Source organism: Aquarana catesbeiana, linkage group LG02 (genome assembly GCF_042186555.1).
Source record: "Aquarana catesbeiana isolate 2022-GZ linkage group LG02, ASM4218655v1, whole genome shotgun sequence".
Lineage (NCBI taxonomy): Eukaryota > Metazoa > Chordata > Amphibia > Anura > Ranidae > Aquarana > Aquarana catesbeiana.
The window spans coordinates 55692595-55705737 of NC_133325.1; the positions used below are offsets into that span (position 1 = coordinate 55692595).

The 13143-nt window shown below is 42.8% G+C and overlaps 1 protein-coding gene across 15 annotated transcripts in view; it reads right to left on the bottom strand.

The window, feature by feature from the left end:
* Positions 1 to 3749: 3749 nt before the first annotated feature.
* The window catches only part of LOC141126887 (synaptotagmin-like protein 2), a 129575-nt gene continuing 120181 nt past the window's right edge, over positions 3750 to 13143 (bottom strand). For all 15 annotated transcript variants that reach the window (XM_073612927.1, XM_073612938.1, XM_073612937.1 and 12 more), the window contains 3 exons: positions 11760 to 11865; positions 6265 to 6470; positions 3750 to 4635 (listed from right to left, as the gene is read on the bottom strand). In XM_073612927.1, the coding sequence (XP_073469028.1) occupies positions 4490 to 4635; positions 6265 to 6470; positions 11760 to 11865 (458 nt within the window). In that variant the 3' untranslated portion in view covers positions 3750 to 4489. The remainder of the gene's footprint in view (positions 4636 to 6264; positions 6471 to 11759; positions 11866 to 13143) is intronic.

Consider the following 13143-nt stretch of genomic DNA (forward strand, 5'->3'; position numbering starts at 1 on the left):
TCTGTCATGTCCCTGCCAGCTCAATCCCCCTAACAGTTAGAACACGCTGAGGGAACACACTTAACCCCTTCCCTGCCAGTGTCATTTTTAAATTGATCTGTGCATTTTTATAGCACTGATCAATGTAATAATGTCACTGGTCCCCATAAAGTGTAATTTGGGGTCAGATTTGTCCCCTGCAATGTTGCAGTCCGGCTAAAAATCACAGATCGCCACCATTACTAGTAAAAACAATAAAAATAAAAGCCCCTAAATCTATCCTATAGTTTGTAGAAGCGATAACGTTTGCGCAAACCAATCAATTTACGCCTATTGCGATTTTTTTTTTACCAAAAATATGTAGAATATATAATCGGCCTAAACTAATGAATAAATTTGTTTTTTTATCTTTTTGGGGGATATGTATTACAGCAAGAAAAAAAAAAAAAAAATCTTTAAAATTGGCACTTTTATAGCGCAAAAAATAAAAACCGCAGATACCACCAAAAGAAAGCTCTATTTGTGGGAAAAAAAGGACGTCAATTTTGTTTGGGTACAGCATTGCAGGACCACGCAATTGTCAGTTAAAGCGACGCAGTGCTGTAGCTCAATAAATGGCCTGGTCATAAGGGGGCAAATCCTTCTGGGGCTGAAGTGTTTAATCACTGCTGTTTTTTTAAATTTTTTGCTGAACAAATACTGAAATTTTAATTAAAAAAAAAAAAAACACAAACTTTTATAGTTTGTTTATATAATTTTGCAAACTGGTAATGTTTCTCCTTCACTGATAGGTGACATGAGGAGACACTGGTTGGCAATGATTGGCAGCAGTGGTCAATGCACCGACAGCGTAAAAAGGATCGGTGGAGAGAGCCGGTAACCGGTTTCGGTTGACATTGTGATCAGCTGTGATTGGACACAGCTTGATCACATGGTAAAGAGCCACTGATTGGCTCTTTACCTCAATCTGTGTACGGCAGTGTCCAGAGGCCACTGCAAACACAGAGCACGCCGCCTGTGCCCAGCACAGGATGCTGTCAAAGGGCGGCCTCCCAGAACTTGAACGACCACGCTGTAGCCGTCAATTGGCTATAGCACGGTCGGCAACTGGATAATATTAGGCGGCATCTGTACTACACAGGTGGTTCTGAATGTAGAGTTGGCCACTGAGGTGTAAAGGATTGATTTGCATGGCTCCACCCACCCACTTTTCTTAATAATTTAATAAGATTGTGAAAGACCTGGGGCACATTTGGGCACCCTGAGGAAAGAAACAAGGCACAAGCGAAGTGCAACACTGAAAATGGTGGATGTAGCCAAATTGCACGGGGAAGTGAGCTTATAAGGGTACGGTTAAAAAGGAAAAAAAAAAACCTGAGCCCACTCACTTTGTATCTGCAACAATACTTTAACTACAGTACCACAAGGGAGCAGTGGCGTCTCTAGCATTCATATTTAGGGGGGGGCACAAGGACAAAAGTAGGGGGGTCAACCATAAAAAACAAATTATAATTATATATATATATATATATATATATATATATATATATATATATACACACACACACACACATATATATATATATATATATATATATATATATATATATATATATATATATATATATATACACACACACACACAGTGCCCATCTTTGCAGCCTCACCAGTGCATGGTGGAAGGGGGGGGGCGAGCGCCGTCGGATTACACAGAGCAGGGATCTCCCACTTACCCGGCAGCCGCTGTCATCATGTTACACTTACCTGCTCTGTGCAAGGGTTTTGCACAGAGCAGCCCCGATCCTCCCTTTCTGCCCGAGGACCCAAGATAACCACTGAAGCTGCTGGGCTCGTGCTCGGTGCTGGAACGATCGGGCTCAGGTAAGAAAAAAAGGGGGGCTCTGGGGGGTAGCTGCAGCACAGGTTTTTCACCTTAATGCATAGAATGAAAGCAAAAGAGAATTTAATAAGACACGCAGCCATTCACTTAAATTAGAAGAAAAGCAGTTTAACGTTAAACTGCGTAGAGGGTTCTTTACTGTAAGAGCGGTAAGGATGTGGAATTCTCTTCCACAGGTGGTGGTTTTTCTGTGGGTAGCATCGAGAATTAAAAAGACTATTAGATAAGCACCTGAACGACCACAACATACAGGGATATACAATGTGGTGCTGACATGGAGTCACGCACATAGATTGGACTTGGACTTGTGTCTTTTTTTACTTTGCCTACTATGCAACTATGTGTTGATGATCCTGATGCAGTTTCAACAAAGAAGCCAGGACTTTCCTGGTAAAACAACAATTTGGACAGCGGCTGCCCGTCCACTAGGGGCGCCACCCCCCCATCCATGCATCCTGCCCCCTGATCTACATAAAGGGCGCCGGACTTTGGATTCCAATGGCGGGAGTGTTTTTTTTTTTTTTTTTTTTTTTAAGGACGTGATCAGAGCCACAGGCTCCAATAGGCTTCAAAAGAGGGTGGGCTCGGGGCACAGAGCACTGCGCTCCGATCCCACCCAGTTGTGTGACAATAGCGAATGCATATTTGCTATCACCACACTGATCCTCCTCCCGGGCCAATCAGGAAGCGGGTTTTGAGACCCGCCACACAATTGGCTGCAAGGACAGGTGATCTTATTGGAGGCCTTGGAGGAGGAGGGAGGAGCTGCACAGCAGAAGCTGCAATGATGCATGGAGGACACAGGACCCGCTGCCTGCAGCCCATAGGAGCAGGCAGCCCCGCCCGCTGCATGTAGGAGCCCACAACCCGGCCTCTGCTAGGCAGGAACATCAATCTCTTTCCCCCCCCAGTGAACCCCCCCCCCCAGTTAGGAAGCACCCCCTAAGCACACATTTAATCATTTGATCGCCCCTGATGTTAACCCCTTGCCTGCCGGTGTCATTTAGACAGTGATAGTGCATTTTTTTTTTAGCACTGATCACTGTATTGGTATCACCGGTCCTCAAAAAATGTCACTTAGTGTCAGGTTTGGCCACCACAATGTCACAGTCCTGCTAAAAATTGCAGATTGTCGCCATTACTAGTAAAAAATATATATATAAAAAATAAATAAATAAGTCCATAAATCTATCCCATAGTTTGGAGACGTGATAACTTTTGGGCAAACCAATCAATATACGCTTATTGGGATTTTGTTTTACCAAAAATATGTAGCAGGATACATATTGGCCTAAAATAGGTTTTATAGCAGAAAGTTAAAAAAAAAAAAAAAAAGTCTTTAAATCTCTGTCTTTTTTGTTTATAGCGCAAAAAAAAAAAAAAAAATAATAATGCAGAGGTGATCAAATACCACCAAAAGAAAGTTCTATTTGTGGTAAAAAAAAAAAAAAAAAAGGACATTTCATTTGTGTACAGTGTCACATGACTGCGCAATTGTCAGTTAAAGCAACGCAGTGCCGTATCGCAAAAAATGGCCTGGTCAGGAAGGGGTGAAGCCTTCTGGGGCTGAAGTGGCTAAGGATGGTTTTTCCAGTTTGATACAAAACTACCACTTTTGAACTAGTTATTCTCTGTCCAAAATGTGCACCTCCCCATTCCTGAATGACATCCCTTTACCTTAATGTGGTTGAAAAGGCATGCCATAAACAGTCACCATGGGTAGAGAGATGACCAGGTACTGCAGACTAGCTTACTTCATTTTTGGAAATCTTATGAGAAAATGTCAGAAATTCCTTCAGTGTGATCAATTATATATTTTAAATATAAAGAGAATCAGTTGCTTTTAAAATATACCAAAGTATACATCTAATTGGTGTATAAATTCAATCATTTTATTAAGATAATTACATATATACATCTTTATTTTTTAAAAGTCATTTCTTCTTCAGTATTGACATTTTATTTTTTGTACAAAACCCATAGGTACATATACATAGCCCAAAACATTGAAAGAACAGAAACAAAAAACACATGAATATTCGATAATATAGGAAACGTGCTCCTTACCCATTAACCCACATATGAAAACAAAAATCATGTTGTCAATAGAAATTAAATATATTTATAGAGATCTATATTTACCATATTTTACACCTTTTGCCACATTTTCTGTAAGAAAAAAAACCCTGAAAAGCGCAAGACGGTTTCCATGTTGTGTGTTTCCCCCAAGACAGGAGGGCTGTCAATTAAATTGGCCTCCACAAAAGAAAACAAAACCATACCAAGACATTTTCTATAGGTAGCAGCATATGTATCAGGGGTACAATGTACATTTTCAACTGCTTACAGACAGATATTCTTAGAGGAAAGTTTAGGATCTCTGTAGAGAAAGTCCTGGGGCCTTGTACCAATAGCAGTAGACCTTGTAACCAGAACACAGTGAAGTTCCACAGTCTTTGGGACATCTACAGATCGTGACTGTAACTTGAAACATTTTGTGGCTTAGGACACAACGTGTGCCGACGTTCACAAGAAGCCGGGTGAGGTTTCCAGGTATGAAAGTGTTTGCAGTGCTAGAAAATTATGGATGAGTAGATGGCATTATAGGATTTATTTTGCAAGCTTGGCCATCTTGAACATTCGCAGTGGCAGCATGCCCTCGATCCAGGTATCGGGTGAGGCCATCATCTTCTCCCACATTGTCACTTCTTCATGGGTGGAGTCCATCCAGTCTACAGGTGTCCCGTAACTTTTTCCTAAAAGGATAAAAAGCCCAATGTAATGGGTAAATTCAGTTTTAACACCAACTTTATACTAAAATTTAAAAAAGTTTTAGCTTCACCGCCTTGGAGGTCACAGCCATCATCTGCTACTTCTCACTTCCATCTGATAAAGATTCCCATTCATAAAAAAAGGTGGCTGAGAAGTATGCACACTTGCCAGTCACCAGCAACATGGACAGCTTAGTGTTTTCTCGGTTTTTTGGGTTTTTCCCCCCCCAAAATTCAAGAATATAGCAGTAAATGGGAAATGTTTATTATTTACCACTAGCCCTGAATAGCAGACAACCCCCCAAACCCCATTCCCCAGCAAAGATGGACACATTCTAATCAGTCCCCACAGACAGCTAAAAAGGATAAGGAACAACCCAGAAATGCAGATTACCACACTAGATGGCACAAATTATGTAGATGCCTATTGGGCAGTGGTGGCCCGTCCATAAGGGGCACCAACCCCCTAATCTACATGCAGGGCACATTGATTTCAAATTTTTTTTAAACACATGATTAGAGCCTGAGGCTCCAATTGGCATCAAAAAAGGGTGGGCTCGGGGCGCAGAGCACTGCACCCTGAGCCCACCCAGATGAGACAACAGCGAATTAATACTCGCTATTGTCTTCCCAATTTCTCCTCCCTGCCAATCAGGAAGCGGGGTCCCGAGACCCAATTGGCCAGGGAGTCTCAGGACCCACTTTCTGTTCGGCCGGGAGGAGAAACAACGGCCCCAGCTCGAGGAGCAGCAGCCCTCCCCCAGATCCTCGTCGCCGCTTTCCCACTTGTCCCCCTTGGGGGGGGGGGGGGTAGGATTGGATTTGTGGCCCCTTTTTGAGCTTCGGTTCATGGGGCGATCTTGTACTTCCCAGCCACCTGGCAGCCCCTCCAGGGCCGGGATCTGAGCAGCAGAGACAGAGCCTAATCAGCAGCCGCTAAATCGGCAGTAATCCTCTCCATCCCTTTCCATGGGATACAGTATTAGTACCCCCTTTATACTAGAACTAGAAATATTTGCCATCGACAGCTCACTGTAAAATCTTTCATTTGCGGCAACTTTTCTTTCATTAAACCTTGCAGTGCAGAAAGTTTGGAGTTCAGCGATCCCCTTATACTGGCCAATTTATTAACTAGATGCAAGTATTCAGGGTGCTTTATAAAGGGTATCACCGCCTTGCTGTCCGTCTCCAGTGATGGTGGTGGGGGGGGGTATGCGTTAGTGTGACTGAGGGGACAGGTATGTTTGACGCTGCCCCCCAAAATATTGAGCATCAGCTGCCACTGCTAGTGGGCGATTACAGTGAAGGGTACTATTAATCCTACGGTATACAGTATGCATTCCCAACCTTGTAGGCCCTTTTTGTAAAATAAGGTACCAAGCTCTCTTTGGCGCTTGATTGAACTGGCAAAACTTCCTACAAAAACACTCCAAAATCTTGTGGAAATCTCCCAGAAGTGGGGGGGGGGGTAAGTCAGGTAAAAATGCAAAGGGAGGGTGTCATCTTTATACCAGTGCCCATTGGCTTAGTTTGGGAGAGCCAACTAGTTTATACAGGCGTGATGGTCAGGTGTCCCAAACATTTGGCCACATACATTTGTGTGGGTTCCTTTACCTGTTCCCAGGCCAATTCTTAGTCCTCCCAAAAAGTGATTTGATAGCCTGTTATGGTCCCACACTGTGAGCTCCACACAAGCCTCCCTCAGATCTTCTTCCTTGAAGCCATCATAAACCATTGTGTGATTGAAATATGGATTAGGTGTTTTATCCACTGTGCGCGTTCTCTGCCGACTTTTCCTGCTTGTGTCAGGAAGTACCGTGCTGGAAAAGAAAAAAAAAAATTAAAAAAACCACACACTAATCAATGTAATCCCTTATATGCACCACAGCTTGATTTACAACCTTTAGACTGCTTTCACACCTAAGTGTAGCATCTGCATTTTTATACACAACTTGCATGTTTTTATGCTTTGCTGTTTTTTATTAGCCAATGAAGACTATATAACCCTTCTGCTGCATCATTTGTTGCTAGGCATTTCACATTTTATTTATCTTTTATTATTCTTTTTCGTTAGGGTAAGGGGTTATGCCTCGTACACACGATCGGATTGTTGGCCAACAAAATCATGGAATTTTGTCCAAAGGGCGTTGGCTTAAACTTGTCTTGCATACACACGGTCACACAAATGTTGGCCAACAATTACAAACGTAGTGACGTACTACGTGGTTTTTCAGCTCTTTAGCGCCACCCTTTGGGCTCCTTCTGCTAATTTCGTGTTAGTAGAAGTTTGGCGAGTGTTGATTGGCGCTTTTCTTTTCGCGTTTTTCATTTCGCGCTTTTCGGTTTGCGCTTTTCATTTCATGCTTTTCATTTAGTTTCTGAACGGCCGTTCGTCAATCAGACATGTTGCGGAATTAGAGGAGATAACATGTTATTTATTATTGGCCTTGGGGTTATTTCTGAAATTTTTTTGGTTGAATAATGATTTGATTTGGTATATTTTCTATATTTTTGGATGCATAGAATGCACTTTTTGGTTAAGTTCTATTGGCAGATAGCATGTCTTTTTTTTAACCACTTGCCTACCAGGCACTTACACCCCCTTCCTGCCCAAGCCATTTAATAGGCGGCACTGGTGGGCACTGATAGGCGGCACTGATCGACAGCAGTGATGGGCATTGATAGGCAGCACTGATAGTCAGCACTGACTGGCATCGCTAATGGGCAGATTGGTGGCACTTGTGGGCAGTGGTGGCAACTGATTGCTGCCACTGGAGGGCACTATATGCTGGCATTGGTGGGAAATGTTTTGTGACACTGTATGGCTATATTGTAATCAGGGCACTGATGATCAGTGCCCTGATCACATCCCTAGATGTCCCCCTGTGAGGCTATGCCATTGATCGGCTCTCCTCTCCTCACACTCTGTCAGTGTGAAGCGAGGAGAACCGATTACCGGCATCACCTTGTTTACATGTGACCGGCTGTGATTGGACACAGCTGATCACATGGTTAAAAAGCCACACAGACTCCTAGCAACACGGCGCAGCCTCGCTACGTGCCCCCTTGAGAGCGGCCGTTCTGGGACGCTGTCATATGACGGCGTCCCAGAACGAGAGCTGCACCGCTCCGCCGTCATTTGACAGTGGGCGGGCAGCAAGCAGTTAAATGCACAATAAAAAAAATTGTGTAGAATACTTGTCTATGTGTTTTACTTCAAATGACAGTTTGGGAGTAGGCAGTTACATTTTAAAAAATACAATGTAAAATTGACAAGGGACACCAACTTGATCTTATAAACTACAGGATAATTGTGTTGTGGTAACTTGCACAAAGGAAAAAAAAAAAGAAAAACAAAACACCTTAATAAATATTATTCTTGATATCACTAGAAAAAGAAAAAAAAAAAAAAAAAAAAAAAAGGAAGCCTTTGAAAATGTGTTTGTATTAACTACATCAGCATCACCAGCAAAGCAGCTTCATTATTATCCCATTAAAGAAGAAGAGAATTGTGCTCTGCATTTGGAGATTTCATAATTTGCAGCGTCACGAATGTTACTTCTCCATTACGAACGCTAGTTTACAAGACTGACCGCTTCCGAGCATGCGTATTTGTACTTTGGACTTTTGTCCAACGGACTTGTGTACACACGATTGGAAAATCCGACCACACACATCTGTTGGCGGAAAATTTGAAAACATGCTAGCCAACATTTGTTGGCTAACATACGGTTGGATTTTCCACCAACAGCCTGGCAGCCAACATTTCCCGTCGGAAAGTCCGATCGTGTGTAAGGGGCTTTAGAGTTAAGGTTATTCTTTTGTTAGGGTACTACTACTACTACAATTAATAGATTAGCTGATTCATCCACTGTCCTTGATTGCTGTATGGACTGATTTTTTTCAGTAAAGACATTTTTCACTGGAGTGCGGCTTTCCGGATTTCCTCTATTGCATGTGCTCTATACACAGAGCCAGCACCCAGGCTGTGCAGGGGAGGTGAGGTCTTGGTATTTGTACCTGGAGCAATATACATCTTTTACAATAAATAGATGTAAAATAAATACACAAAAAATCATAAATAGTAAAGCTAAATAAATAATTAACCCCCTAAACTATATATATATATATATATATATATATATATATATAAAACTAATCAATCTATCTACCTATACACCCCAACACAAAATATATTATACATTTTTTTTTGTTCGGATTTGAGTGCATTAATAAATGTATTTAATTTTTTTTTAAGGTTAGGGTTTTTTTTATTTTTTAGGTATTGCACATTTTAAATTTATGATGATTTTTCGTTATGTGTATTTTACATTTGTTATTTGTATTACTACTATAAAAAAAAAATTTTCATCTGGGCAGAAAATCGCACGTTTCCATTAATTTCTATGAGAATAAAAATGTGCCAAAAATGCTCAAATCTGCCCGATTCAAGCTACAAGACAAAAAAAAAAAAAATAAATAAAAAAATCACTCCAGAACTTTGAGCTTCTAGCGTATGGCTTCAGGAGACTTGGGAGTAGAGATGTGAACCATTTCCATAGAGAATCATTGATTTTTTTTTTTTCTCTCCTCCACAAAACGCTGAGGTGTGAATGGGGCCTTAGATTTACTTTTGAGCAGGAACTTTGTTCCTATAAGCTACTTGTAAAAGTTTAAGCTAAAAAGTTTGAATTTTAGGCCCCATGCATATGGACTACCCGTGTTAAATACAGAACAAGTGATCTGAGAAATCTAAACATTTTTGCTTTCCAGATCACTTTTACTTGCGTTTTGCAGCCTAAGGCCTCATGCACACTGGTTTATTGTAAATGCCGTTTCTCTTGACATGGGAAAAATCGGCATTAAAAATTCACTTAAGCTGATTTTTTTCAAACCAGTTAAGGCGAGATTAGCAGCGCTTGGTGTTTAGACATTTATCCAATTATCCAAAATGTTATTTTATTCTGGCCATTGAAATTAATAAACACTGAAGCGCTACACGCACCTAGCGCTTTGCAGCATTCAGCAAAATTAGAATCTCCCTGTGTCTACAAGTGCAGGTTGCAGGGGAAAGCGGTAGACAACAGCTGGTAATGACAAGCGGTGATGTCACTAGTAGGCTTACTATGGCCCATCCCTCCTCTCCCCTGCAGCCGTTTCTGCTGGACTCAGGGAAGCCAAGTGACTGATCACAGAGCGACCTGAAAATTGGCAAGTATATACATCTTTTTTACACAGATTAGTACAGGGGTTTGGGGGGGGGGGGGGGGGAACCTTTTTTAAGCATAGTTAGAACAAGCCTAGATTTCTACTTCAAGTGTAACTATGGGATGAAATAAATTGCATATACACTCACTGGCCACTTTATTAGGTACACTTGTTCAATTGCTTGGTGACACAACAGCCAATCACATGGAAGCAACTCAATGCACTTAGGCATCTAGACATGGTGACGATGACTTGCTGAAGTTCAAAACGAGCATCAGAATGGGGAAGAAAGGGGATTTAAGTGACTTTGAACGTGGCATGTTTGTTGGTGCCAGATGGGCTGGTCTGAGTATTTCAAAAACTGTTGATATACTGGGATTTTCATGCACAACCATGTTTTGGGTTTACAGAAAATGGTCCAAAAAAGAAAATATCCAGTGAGTGGCAGTTGTGTGGAGGAAAATGCCTTGTTTATGTCAGAGGAGAATGGGCAGACTGGTTTGAGATGATAGAAAGGCAACAGTAACTGAAATAACCCCTCGTTACATCCAAGGTATGCAGAATATCATCTCTGAACGCACAACATACCGAACCTTGAAGCAGATGGGCTTCAGCAGCAGAACACCACACCAGGTGCCACTCTTGTCAGCTAAGAACAGAAAACTGAGGCCAAGATTCACATAGGCTCACCAAAATTGGACAATAGAAGATTGGAAAAACGTTGCCTGGTCTGATGAGTCTCAATTTCAGCTGCAACATTCAGATGGTAGGGTCAGAATTTGGCCTAAACATGAAAGCATGGATCCATCCTGTCTTGTATCAACAGTTTAGGCTGGTGAAGTTATGGTGTGGGGGATATTTTCTTGGCACACTTTGGGCCCCTTAGTACCAAATGAGCATCATTTAAACGCCATGGTCAACCTGAGTATTGTTGTTGAGCATGTCCATCCCTTTATGACTACAGTGTCCCCATCTTCTGATGGCTCCATCCAGCAGGATAATGCACCACGTCACAAAGATCAAATCATCTAACCACTGGTTTCTTGAACAGGACAATGAGATCACTGTACTCCAATGGCCTCCACAGTCACCAGATCTCAATCCAATAGAGCACCTTTGGTGTGCCGACAAATGTGCAGCAACTGCATGATGTTATGTCAATATGGACCAAAATCTCTGAGGAAGGTTTACAGCACCTTGTTGAATCTATGCCATGAAGAAGGAAGGCAGTTCTGAAGGCAGAACGGGGTCCAACCCGGTACTAGCAAGTTGTAACTAATAAAGTGGTCGGTGAGTGTACGTTGCAGTATTACGCCAGCATCAACAAAGCTGTAGATACATTCTTTCCAGTCTTTTAGAATAGGTTCTTAGATGGAAATGTAGCTCATCACTTCAGCTCTAGGACTTGTATCTCTTATAGGGCAGAGCAATTTTTAGAATTCTGCTAAGGGTTTGGTGATTACCACCATTACTTAAAGTAGAGCTTAAGATTTAGTTGAAATAGTTTGGACAAAAACTATTTACGTCATTAGCAGATGCAGTGGCTGTGTGCACGGTGTAAACTGATCGTAGCCTCAGCTACATACAGTATACAGTTCCTGTGTCTTGGAAGTGGGACAATATCTTCCCGTCTTGGGTCTGCATCCAAAGGCTGCGAGTACACAGCTAGGGGATAGATACAGATGGCAAAAGTAAAGGCCTCCTGCATGCAGTGCAGGTGCCAGCTCCCATCTGAACGAGGCCGCAAAATAAAAATCGGATTAAAAAATAATAAAAAACACACATTTATTGATTTTAATACTGGACACCTAGCTGCAATAATTATACTTAATGTCTACCCAAAGTTCAGCTTAAAATAGAGCATGAAGATACAGCAAAAATCAGAGGAAACTATGGCTTACCATTTAACAAAGGAGTTAATTTTGTTACCCCGCAGCATAGGCAGCTGCAGACAATCTTTGATCGAGATGTGGACCTCCCCAGTTAGGTTTGGCTTTGTCCCTGGTCCTAGATACAGGAGAGAAGAAAAAAAAAATATATTAATGAGGTGTGCCAGATTATGCCATGTCATTTTCAAATGATACAAAAATAGTAAGGCTACCAGTCTGTAAGTATGAAGCAGCTAGGCAATAATACAAATCTGAGGCCAGTCTATGGTTACCTGCAGCCTTCAGTCCTTCTACTAAAAAGGTACAAAGCTTTCCAAAGATACTGGCATCGGTGCTGACACTAAGCATTTGCACGAGTAATCGGTACTTGTGCAAATGCGCCGATACCTGAAACCGATATCTTCAGGTTCGGCTCTTTCATCTGTCAGCGGGATTCCCCCCGCTGACAGATGAAATGTATACAAAAGAATGCAGGCAATCATAGTTTAACCACTTGCCGCCCGCCCTATTACCAAATGAGGGCGGCAAAGTGGTTTGATATTCCTGACCGGAGGTCATAGGACGTGATCAGGAATATCGAGCCGCTGCGCGCCCCCGGGGGCGCGCATCGCGGCGATCGTTGTTGCGGGGTATCAGTCTGACACCCTGCAACACTGATCTAGGTAAAGAGTCTCTGACGGAGTCTCTTTACCACGTGATCAGCCGTGTCCAATCACGGCTGATCACGATGTAAATAGAAAGAGCCGGTGATTGGCTTTTCCTCACTCGTGTCTGACAGACGCGAGTAGAGGAGAGCCGATCAGCTGCTCTCCTGACAGGGGGGTCTGTGCTGATTGTTTATCAGCACAGCCCCCCCCCCCCTCCGATCCCACCCAGGACCACCAGGGAAGCCATCCACACTGGACCACCAGGGAAGCCATCCACACTGGACCACCAGGTATGCCCCTAGACCCCCAGGGAAATGCCAATCTGTGCCCAGGCAGCTGCCAATCAGTGCCCACTCCAATGCCTACCACTGCCAACAGGGATGCCCATCAGTGCCTCATATCAGTGCCGCGTATCAGTGCCGCCTATCAGTGCCACCCTATCAGTGCCACCCTATCAGTGCCCAGCAGTGCCGCCTTTCAGTGCCCATCAGTGTCGCCTATCAGTGCCACCCACTGACACCCATAAGTACCCATCAGTGTCGCCCATCAATGCCCATCAGTTCTGCATATCAGTGCACCCATCAATGCCGCCTACCAGTGCCCATCGTCAGTGCCCGCTCATTGGTGCCACCTCATCAGTGCCGCAGTATCAGTGCCTGTCAGTGTCGCCTTATCAGTGCCCATCAGTGAAAGAGAAAACTTACTTATTTACTAATTTTTTTTTTTTTTAACAGAAACAAAAGCAAAAC